The following is an 11,922-nucleotide window of genomic DNA, read 5'->3' as shown; positions in this document are numbered from 1 at the left end:
ATTCCTGCTTTGAAAATTTTGCAATACTTAACTCTTATCTCTGGCCCTGAGTGGCAACAGCTTCCAGTCCCAAATAGGACCAAACCGGGGAAGACAGGTGTTTAAACTGTGTCCTTTACAACCTCTGAAGGCCTTCCTCCAGGAGAGGACACAGGGGAAGTGCCTGACCCCTAGGGGGATCAGCAAAGCCAGGGAGTTCGAACTGTGACCTCCTGGAGAGCAGCTGGGATCTGCGAGCAAATGGATTTGAACTAGTGTGATGGGCTGTCACCTACAGGTCAGGTGCTTAAATCCAAAATATTTACTCAGCAGAAGCAGAGATCTGTGATAATTTGCTTCTACCCTCATTTTACAGAGTGTTGAAAAAAATCTGGTGTCTTCCCTGTGGGATGATTTGCAAAAGGAAATATGATTTGTTTGTGTTTTATTAATTAATCATAGAAGCATAAAATCATGGAATGATTTGAACTGAAAGGGACATTAAAGTTCTAACTTAGTTGGAATTTAAAGTTCCCCTAGTTCCACCCACCCTGCCAGAGGCAGGGACACCTTCCACTAGACCAGGTTGCTCAAAGCCCCATCCAACCTGGCCTTGAACACTTCTAGGGATGTGGCATCCATAGGTTCCCTGGGCAATCTGTTCCAGTACTTCATCATCCTCAAAACAAAGAATTTTTTTCCTAATATCTAACCTAAATCTACCCTCCTTCAGTTGAAAGCCCTTACCCCTTGTCCTATCGATGTCAATCCTGTAATAATTTAGCGATGAAGCAATGTACTCGGCTCTTGCATATCTTTTCAAAGAGGTTTCACAGCATTTTAATGTAGTTGTCAACAACACTGCCACTGTGAGATAGGTTGAGGAACCGAGGGAGAGAAAGAGACCAGAAAGGATATAAAAAAACCCCTTCGTGTTCCCAGGCCATTACTATGCGCTCTAGGACAATATTTGCAACCCTTTGTTATTCTGGCCTCACTATCAAAGTCTTCTCTTCTGCCCCAGCCCTGCAGTTGCTGCTGACATGTGGCAGAAAGGCCAACTCAATATGCTGAGCATGGTTTATTAACTTGAGATCTACCTGTCCACCTCTTCTACTGCTGACACGTCACTTACAAGGTGTGCCTTGCCAGCAAGGAAACTGTCCTCTACACAGGCAGCTCTAGGGATGTAGAAATACGTTTTCCACTATAGACCCCAGAGCAAGGTGCCAGTTGCTAGGGGTGTCCTGGTAGGCTGACTGGAAGAAGGAGCTGGCAGGGGACAAGGACCTGGGACACTTCTGGAGTTCAGGCTTTAATGGTGACAGGCATTTTTGCCTTCCTCCATCCTTCAGAAGTCCAGACCCTGGTACCTCTTTTGAAACCATATAGCAGGCTGTCAGATACTCAGAAAAAGATGAACTCAACCCACTGCAGTATCACAAGACTTGTCCCAGCCTAGTATTTACAATTCAGATCTCATGACAGATCTTCCAGCAAAACCAAGGCAATCAAAGCCTGGTTTAAAATGTGAAGCAGAAGAAAAATAAACACCAGAATAAGGAAGAGAGAAAAAGGAAGCCACTCCAGAGCCGTGCTAGACACTTGTAAGGCAGTCTGAAGTGCAAACAAGGCTATTTGCTTCCCTGGAGCTGTAACAGGAGGATTGCTTTCTGCAGCATCCCCTGCCTGCAGCACGTCCCCACTCACCACAGACCTGACTGACTCATAAATAAGCTAGAACAAACTCTCAAGTACACTATTTCCTTGTGCGATTGTAGCCAGAGTGGCAATACTGGGTCACAATTCACCCAGGTGTCAGTAAATGTATCTACAGGAGACACACAATACATTTAGGAGTTCTGACTTCCCACAGTATTTTCTTTAACAGAGTTGTCAAAGAAATTGTCTTATCCAGATATGCTCTGAACACAGCTGGAGTTTAGAATCAAGCTAATGTAGTTCAGACATAGTCATCTTGTTAGCGCACTGGATTTTCTTTTAAATACCCACCTTCTTGTGCAGATATATACTCCTGAGTCTTCTAGCATTGCTGGTAAAAACCAGAGTTCATCTCCTTTTGCCCAGATTCTTGGATCTTCATCTCTTCCTGATATCATGGTTTTTGAACCATTTTTATACCATGTGATATTAGGGGTCAAGGCAGAAAAATCCAAATGTTTGTATCTGGGGGAAGGGCATTTCAGAACTACAGGTTCTCCATGCAGTTCATAGTAGTCTTTGAAAAACACGGTGTGATCTGAGCAGTTTTCTATATAAATCGGAGATATTTTTATATTACTGTCAGCCAGGTCCATTAAAAAAGAAGGGAGAGGGAGACAGAATAAAAAACCAAAAACTATACCCTTACCTGTGCTTTCCACTTGCTGGAGTCTGAAAGCAGAAGTGCCTGCCGTGCATGTCACCAGGACAAAGAAGAGCCCATGCATTTTTTCCCAGAGGAAATTTGAGTAAGAAGATTGAGGAAAGGTGCCTTGAAATCTGCGGAGAAGTTTATTACAAGACAGAAGATATAATGAAAACACTCAGCATTAACTTAAGAGTTAATTGGTGTTTTTCTCACTCTGGACCTGTTGAAATTTGGTTGACCCTTAGTGAGCAGAAAGGTTTCTTCATCCCTAGTTTACAGACTCTGACTTGGGGAGCAAGGGCAGACTTAGCAGAAACACATCTCTTCTGTCCTTTCCTTTCACTCCAGCGATGCAAACGACATACCACAAGATGCTGCTGTCCCCACGGCTTTTCAGTGCAGTGGCTACGGGTGGAAAAATCTAGCCCTGCTTATTTTGCAATAAGATGTGACTGAGGCATGGGTCAGCTGCTTCAGATTAGCTGTAGTGTAGTAGATTGGGTGAACACAAGAACAAAGATGCAGCAGAATAGACTTTAACTGTGTCAAACAGTCACTTCAGGTGTCTCCCAAGGTTGTATGGACCTCATTAAATCCTGTGTCACTTTATCTTCCCCACTGCGGCTACCAAAGTAGGCCAGCTAGTGTAGATAAGGCTGCAGGGAAACGTCCTGCTATAACCAGCGCCAAGCTTTCAAAGTCTCCAACGAATGTTTCTTTTGGGACAAAACCCCTTTGACTGCCATGGCATGAACACCCATCTTCATGTTGGTGCACAAGTGAGTTTTCAGCATGGACACTATTACCATCTGTGCTAAAACAAGATGAGGAAAACCCTGAACAACTTTTCCTAAAAATCGTATTCAGTGACACTAAGTCAAAACAAAACTATCTGCTGTCAGTCATTCATTCATTGTCAACTGTATTGGCTTGGCATGGGCAAGGCAGCTTCTGCTTGCGTCACTGAATACTTTCTGGTCTACTACAAGGTTTCTGCTGCTGCTACTTCATTGACTGATTATGTGTTACCTCAGTGTACCACGAGAAATAATGACAGAAAGCATGCTACCCATAGGCTCCAGTTTACGGTCTCTGTAAGGTGTTTATGTGCAATATGGCACATGGTACATGCTATTTCCATTTTATATAAATAAATGTAAATTGCATGCATTTATGCATTTAACATTAGTCTTACGCTATAATTGTCCCATAGGATGAATGTTAAATGACTGGATAACTACTTCAAATTGTATCCAAAAGCAAAAATGTATTTCTACCAATATAACATAGTCATATTCATAGGTGGTCACCTTCAGGCATCTTCCGTGTTTCCTGTCATGCTTATACTCATAATGCTATTTGAATCCAGATTTCTCCTTGTTCTAGTAGCTATATTTATCTGACATCTGATAGTTTGATTATAATTAACTATCTCCAGCGTATTGTCATCTTTACACCACCACAAATCCAACCTCTTGTTCAATAATACTGTTTCATAACCATGAGTTGTCTCCCCTACTGCTACATCTGCAAGGGTTTCCAGGGCATTAGCGTGGAGCTGTAGCCCCTCTTGGGTACACCTGGACTAGGTGCTAGTGGCTTTGTCTGTGGCATTAACAAGCCCCGTGGCTGACATGTACTACCCTGTAACAGAGGAGTTTCTCTCTCATTAGATCCTTTGCCTGATGAAAACACCTGGTTATTTTCTTCAGAGCATTCCAGTCCCTTTGGTTTAGTATCTAGCCATCTCCATAAGCCCTGCACACTTTGAGAGTTTAGGGGAAGTTTTCATTCCCAGATTTCCACGAGAGTCACTTACCTGTGCTTCTGCAGTCTTTCAGCCATTAGCTTCTCATGAAAAGCTGTAAGACTGAAAATTGCTAGAGAGGACCTTATATAGGGTTTAGCTCAACACACAGTGGAATTGCCCAATCGGATTTGTTGCAGAACCAAATGACATTTTAGATACACTTTGCTTTCCTTCCGTAGAACGAGGATGAGAGAAGCAGAGACACAGAGAGAGAGAGAAAAGATGTATGCGGATTTCCCAAAAAAAGGGGAAATAACTGCTAAATATATGAGTAAATTTCCCTTTTTCTGACGAACAGTAGTTTGCACACACTCCTATCTTCACATGACTATTTCACACTTTACCTCAAATAAAAAATTCTCACGGGTAACAAAAGGTGTCCTGCAGCACAGTCAGCTACTAAATAATTGCAATCTTCTCATCATACAGTTGAGCAAGTTCTTTACGGACACAAATCTTTTGTGATTTTCCAGATCACTTGTGAATCACAAATGGGTTGATTCCCCTTTCCTTCCATAATATCTATCTTAGTGTGACAGCATACATTAAGGTTGTCTTTGCAATGGAGTATAAAGAATTAACAGGTATAAGCAGATTATTGGGTCCAGGCTCATAAGCAGATGGGGTAACAAGAGGGTTAAGAATCGTGGCAATGTTGGCCTCCATCTGTTTAGAAGAGGGCCGTCTAGCAGAGGACTTCAGTCTGGAACTGGACAAGAAGACAATTTTTCCTGTGCCTTGTCCTGATATGTGATGCCTCCTGCAGGGTTTCCGACAGCCTCTTAATCCTTCCAGGACCTGCTGTCATGCACTGTCTCATTACTAGCCCAGGGAGGCAGTGTGGTGTCTGGCTGACCTGCCAGACCTGGAGGCAGCACACAGGTTCCTGCTAGCAGACCTCAGTAAAACACCCTACCCTCCCTGGACTTCATAAACTTCAGCGGAGCAGCCCTGGTCTGGAGCACTGGAGTCCTAGACTAAGGCATATGATTTGTGGTGCTCTCACTAACCAAGTAATGATTGAGTAATAAAAACAACATAGCTGTTTATTGCCGTAAGCGTGTAATTTTTTTATTTAACCCTAACATAATTCATGAACTCTTTCTTTAACAACTATCAGCCTGAGTTACACTAGAGAACTCAGAATGTTGTTTAAGAGATGAAAAATTATCAGGTTTTGAGACCTTGCTGCCACCCACTATGGAGCGAAGAAACATAGAGATTATGACATTATTAACATACTACAATCTTTGTGGATGTGCCATATGCTTGTGTTGCACATATTTTTTGTGCAGGCAATATCCACCACATTACAGCAACTTCAGCAAATAAATAAACAGAATGAAAAAACGCAGGTATCCCTATATTTCAATTGGTAATGGTCTTTACAGTTTCCATATCCTGATCAACACAGCCATTGCAAAATTTCTATAGCCATCAGCCCCACTCCTTGCTGCCTGCTTTTTCTTAAGCAGTCCTGTTATCCATAAACCGGAAAGGCTGATAATTGCAACCACATTTTTTTACTGCTCTGTGGTGCTCCATCTTCTCAGTGAAAAGAAAGAACTCGGCTCCATTGATGATAAACTCCCACATTCGGGCTACGAAACTACTGGTCTTGCTTTCTGGAGTCCCTGCACTTCATTCTGAGAATCTGACCTCATGAATCATGAAATTATTTCAGTCCTTCACTGTATGGCAGCCAGACAGAAGGGCTGTTGGATTGGGTGACTTATGTTATATTAAGACTAAAGTCCGGGTATTACTCTATGAGTGACTTACGCAATAGAGGTGGGAGTCTGTAATGGTAACATGGGTCACAAAAGCCAGGCAAGTTCCCAGCAAATAACCCAAATGCTTACCGGACTCAGTAAGAGCAAAACTGCAGGAAATGAGGTTTGATGTCTTTGAAAAGATTGTATCTACCAACTGCTGCGTTAATGCATTAATTGCATTCAACGAGTAAAGCTGTCCAACAGCAAGCTATTCAGCAGAACTAGCATCACTTGCTTTTCTGGAGATTAGTGCCCCATGCCCTCAGCACAGACACATGCACACACACAATCCCTTCTGCTGCAGCCACTTCAGCTCTCCCCTCAGAGCCCTTCCCCACCACACTCCAGCCCTTTCATTCCCCCCACTTCATGTCTCTGCTTCCACCTCACCCATGACTAGTTTGTCCAAGCCAAGTGCAGCACATCCTTGGGATTGCTCACAACTACATCGATGCTAACTGATCAGCTTCTAATTGCCCATCTCCACAGGTGAGGACTGGGCTCTGCCTCACTTTTCCTCTGTAAGGCAATGGCTTGGGTTTCCCATCTGTACACACCAGCAGTGGGCAATTTTCCTCATGCTGCTATAACTCCAGACTCTTTGAAAACACATGCCCTTGGAAAATACAGCTGAAGCAGGCTAGAAGTTCTGAAGTGACTTTATAGTACACTACCATATGCTGACCTGCCTTAGAAAACTAAACTAAAACCGAATATCTACAGAGTAGCAGAGCAGGTCCCAGATAGCATAATGTCCCCAGATAGAGCCGACAAGGATCAACACTTTCAATCAAATTTCTTCAGAAGAGTTCTGTCCTGGCTGACTTTTCTGCAGAAGGTGTTCCAATCACATGCACCAGTACGAGAACTTCAAGTTAAAAAACTATATCTGGAGATGTCAAAGTCTGGTTTAAAATAACTTGAGAAGATAAAACAAGCATTTTTTAGGAACCGTCTGCTGAGAAAGCCATGTGACTTTGTGGTCAGTTATTAGTATTTATAAACAAAAATATGCAAGGCTAGCAGCTGTATATATACAGAGACACTTTTAGGGAAGCTGGTGTCATTCCGTGGTTTCACTGTGATGATGATTCATTTACACAGCTCAAGATGATGGAGCATAGCTGTGAAATTCCTAACTTGAAGACCAGGATATTCCCCATGTCTCACCCGTTGCTCATCTCACTAGATCGCTATTTCCCGCACCAGGGCCACACTCAGCTGCCTTGCCATGTTTGGGTGGATTTTGCTCTCCTAGGACATTCCAATAAAATAACCAATATCCCAAGTAATATTTATCACACTGGCAGTTCCTTGCAACAGAGGCTTTCAAAAGGCCTCCACAAGCAAGGTGTGACTGTTCATTATCTCTAGTCCATGGAAGAGAAAATGGAAATTCAGGCGTCATGGAGTGGGGCTATGAGCATTTCTATAACGAACAGTTAATGTGCCAGCTTTTTTCTAGAAACTCCCAGGTTCTGCTGTCTGTCCTGGAGGAACTTATCCAAGTGGCTCCATGGCTGATGATGTCTGGCACATAGGAACCGCACTCACATGAACTTAGCTATTTATGTTACTCAGTTTGTCTGAGCCAGCTTCATGCAATTAAAAATAGGAGAAAATTTTTCTGGTTCACATAAGAATAAAGTGGCGAGGCATAAAGAAATATTGAATGTTGAAAACTGACTGGCAAGCAGATGCAAACCAAACCACAACTATTGAACCAACACATGTTCTTGCGCTTATTGATACAGGCAAACCTGGTTTCAATAATTTATAATGTCTTTGTGCACAGTTCCTAGATGGGCTCTTGGGGAGCACACAGATGGAGGGTGAAGAAAAGAAGCTATCCAACTCCAAGTATCACCAGATAGATGGAACAGAAAGAGAAATAAACAGAGGAATTAGCCTAGTGCACAGCAGATGCCAAGAACACAGGCGTTCACATGCTCATCCAGAGAAATAAGTGCTATCGTACACCAGTTGTATATAACTAACTGGGAGAAACAGGAGGAGGTGGGCCAAAAGACTTTGTCATAAGGGAGTGCTTGTTTGGCCAGAGAAGTGACAGCTTGGTTATGGATTACCTCCCCACTATAGGCTCCTGGGATTTCGACAGACCCTATCACTGCAGAAGAAGCCAAGCAGTCTGTGAGGAATAATTACATTTGCAAGAGATGGAAGGGGCAGGGAGGAGACCTGTATTGTAGAAGTCAACAGGCTGTGAGGGACAAAGTAACATCTAGAAAGGCCCAGAGACAGCAGCAATGGGGCCAGAAATACTCCAAGAGACAAAAAGTGCTTCACCACAAATGGCGTTTGGGTTGGAAAAGGTCATCCTTTTGGGTTGCATCGGTCATCCTTATCACCATAGGCATCATACCCATGTTTGCAATACTTGCCTGGGACACTAGAAGACCTTTATCTTGCCAACTAGTGCTGCACACAGATTAAATTGTCTGTGCACAGGCACACAGCCATAGACTGGTGAAATGACATATTATGCAATCAAGGAGGATTGTTGCAAAGCTGAGTCGTTGTAAGTTGTAGAGGCAAAGTGCTATCTCTGTCCCTTTATACTGAACAGGAGAGAGTAATCTAAACTGCTGAATAGTGACAGTCTCACCATCACCACATCCAAATTCCTCTCTAAAATCACAATAAAAGTTTAAAAACCATCTCTAACTGCTCTTCCTTCTTCCATGGATAAAATTATGTAAATATAGGCCAAATTTTGTTCAAGGTGTGTCAAACAGCGGCTTCACTAGTGTAAAGCTTCAGGTGCTGATAATTACATGCTGCAAGTGAAATCAGTGGGATGACTGCTGAAATGCAGTATGGATGCATGTACACTTCTTTGAAGATCTGCAGATGATGACGGACCACAACTTGCAGCTCAGCTTGAGAACTTCCCAAGCTACCAGACATCCCCATTGCTCAGATAGAGTAAGCCTACAGCATCCATTACCTACTATAGAATCACAGAATCAATGAATATTTTGGGTTGGAAGGATCAAAGGTCATCTAGTCCAAACTCCCTGCAGTGAGCAGGAACATCTTCCACTAGATCAGGTTGCTCAGAGTCCCGTCCAACCTGACCTTGAATGTTTCCAGCGATGAAGCATCTACCACCTCTCTGAGCAGCTTGTTCCAGTGTTTCACCATCCTCACTGTAAAATATGTCTGCCTTATGTCTAGTCTGAATCTACTCTCTTTTAGTTTAAAACCACAACCCTTCGTCCTATTGCAACAGGCCTTTTAGGCAAAGCTGCAACATTGACATGGTCGTTCACAGTGTCAGGGCTGACTGGTAGGGCTGACTGCGAGCTAATGATGCCAAGGAGAACAGCAAGTAGACATTTCCCACAGCTATGGCATCTTCTCAGACCACAAGCTGTGAGTCAGTAGGGGCATTAGGGACTAGAAAAAAGCAAACCTGAGATTGCTGAGTAGCTTTTTTTCTCCCTTCGCTTCTAAAACCTCAGTGTTTGCTTGCAATCATGGTCAGTCTTTGTATATATGAAGCAATAGAATGTGCTCTGTGGTCTCGCGTGTGAAAAGTGTAGAGGGATTTAAAAACACAGCAGTGATTACAAAAAGCCCACAGTAACCGTAGACAGGGGAGGAACCGTGTCCAGTTGAAGAGGATGAAGTCATACAGAGTTACATGAGCCAGAACAACAGAGGCAACATAAGGTTTCTAAATTGGTAATGGTGCTTTGTTTAAGCAGCCAATCCAGCAAACACAAACTCCAGAAACAAAAGGGGAAAACAGATGACAAAGATTTTCATGATTGAGCTTTTGTTAGCTGAACTTAAATTTGATTGGTAAAAAGTAACTTCATAGCTATGAAAAACAGTGACAAATATAATGTCCTATGGTTAGGGACAAACTGAGCTGGTATGGGTCGTACATTACTGTAGGTGTACTGGGAGGGTACTATTAACCATTCGGTATTACATGTGCCTGAATGAAATCTTTGTCTCACCAAGAAGATGAAGTCATTTATTTAATGCAGGCAGTAAATCTCCTTGTTTATCTTAGTTTTACTCTCCTTGTGGCACACAAGTATACTCATGTACTTGTTTTAAGAAACAGGAGTATTAAATACACTTAGTGCGTACAGTTACCCAAGGTATTTCTTTCCTACTGCACTACCTTGGTGTATAATTCATTATCACAGGAGCTGGCGGGGCTGGGGTGGAAAACAGTGCAAAATATGTGACAATGCACATGGTGTGGAAATAAAGATACCAAAGTTCCAGTTATACTTGGCACTCTTCCTTAGTACTTGTCCTGTGTTTAGCGTCACGATGGCCAGCAATTCTAACTGGCATCAAGAGCTGCTTTATTAAAAATAAGATGACACAGACTTGTCCTGAATCAGTGATACTACAGAAGAGGGGGTGACCAATAAATGCATAAAAAATTAATAGATGCAACAGATACTGCTTCTGAATGGGGAAAGAAAATCCGCATATCTGAAAACAGGAATTAGGAGAAATCAAATCAGTTCAGAAGAAAAAGAGCCAATCCCAACACCACCATTGTCCTCCTAAAGAAGAATTGCAAGAGCCACCTAAAGTGATGCTGCAAGATCACATTTGCTTGCAATAAAGGTGAGGTAGGCTTAGTCCTTCTTTTTATCTTCTATTTATCTGTTCAGTGGGTGCACATACACTGTGAAGCACTGAAAAAAGTAATATTTTGTACCATTCATTCAGGTTAATGAACACCTTTGTTTTTATAAAACATTGGTCAACAGCTGAGCTTGGAGGGTTCTCTTGTGTTCGTGATGGCTGACCATGTAACGGGAGTACACATGGGGCAGCATAACTCATCCGAGGAGGATTTCAGCCTTCAAATGCACAGAGCTAAGCCCTTCTCCAGCACATGATGTTCTGTACCAGCTGAAAAGGGAACTCAGCATTTCGGCAGCTGGTGTTTAAAGGCTTTGGGAAGATTTTACATACGATGGGAAGTCGAGACAATATTTCATGTTATTTGTTTAAATCATTGCTATGAGTTCTATTTTGAAAAGAAAAAGAAAAGAATTTTTAACAATATTGCTTTTCTATGCAAATTTTCCTTAATTACAAGCTGGAAGAGAGTTCATTTGCACTTAGTTAATTGGAACCCAACATCATCATGGCTTGCTTCACGAACAAAGATTTGGGAAGGGTTTTTCCCATGCTTACTGCAAGCGGGTTGATGGCGCTACAGGGCTTTGCAAACGTGAGTGCACCCTTCGGGGCTGCGCGGTGGATCGTTTAGGTGAGGCGCAGCGTGCGCAGAACTGGCTCCACCCTTTACACCTGAGGTTCATCTGCCAGGGCCTAGCGAGCTTGGATGGTGACAGCAAAGTCCTCGGGTTGTAGGTTTGGTTAGAGTGTCCTTCTCTTAGATGATGGATGCCTTACAGGGCTAAACAAGCTCCATCTGCCCGGGTTTGGAGTCAGAGTTGTCCTTCTCCTAGGATGGTTGCCCGAAGGCTAGTGAGCCCATCCTGCCCGTGGACACACTTTGTCTGACCCTTCAGCTGAGACCTGTCTGGCTTGGGAGACCCCACCGGAGGCACATGCCACCACCAGCACAGCTCTCGACCTCACAAGGGCACGCAAGCTCCTTCCCAATGACAAGGGGGTGCCCGTGAAAGAGGGAACCCAACATGAGGGCTTACCATTTACAGGAAAGTCTGTGTAAATTTAATGAAGAAGAGGTGGGTTTTTCCTTCAAAACATCCCTGGATTGAGAGCTTTCTTCCCAGCAAAACTGAGATCCCTGTTGGTCATTCAGGCTGTAGCTTCAAAGATCTGTGGTCTCAGGGGCATTTATTTCACCAGGGACCACAGGGAGCACTGCACTTGCTTTAGAGAGAGTTCATGAAACCTAATCTTCTCATAAGTGCTGAGCCATTTCCCTTGTCTTCATGGAAAGCTGAAAGGACCTTTACAAGTTACTATTTTGATTAATGTACAAGGTCTTG

The 11,922-nt window shown here is 43.1% G+C and overlaps 1 protein-coding gene across 1 annotated transcript in view; it reads right to left on the bottom strand.

Moving 5' to 3' along the window:
- LOC104492412 (interleukin-1 receptor type 2-like) overlaps positions 1-11,922 on the bottom strand; it is a gene marked incomplete at its 3' end in the record, with an annotated part of 37,500 nt that overhangs the window by 2,401 nt on the left and 23,177 nt on the right. The window contains exons 2-3 of the mRNA XM_010134969.1: positions 2,351-2,481; positions 1,993-2,251 (exon numbers count right to left, since the gene is read on the bottom strand). Of these exons, the coding sequence (XP_010133271.1) occupies positions 1,993-2,251; positions 2,351-2,481 (390 nt within the window). The remainder of the gene's footprint in view (positions 1-1,992; positions 2,252-2,350; positions 2,482-11,922) is intronic.

This window comes from Buceros rhinoceros, unplaced genomic scaffold (assembly GCF_000710305.1).
Source record: "Buceros rhinoceros silvestris isolate BGI_N320 unplaced genomic scaffold, ASM71030v1 scaffold6844, whole genome shotgun sequence".
NCBI classification, from domain to species: Eukaryota; Metazoa; Chordata; class Aves; order Bucerotiformes; family Bucerotidae; genus Buceros; species Buceros rhinoceros.
Note: the sequence above shows the minus strand (reverse complement) of the source record. Positions and strands in the feature narration are given on the sequence as shown.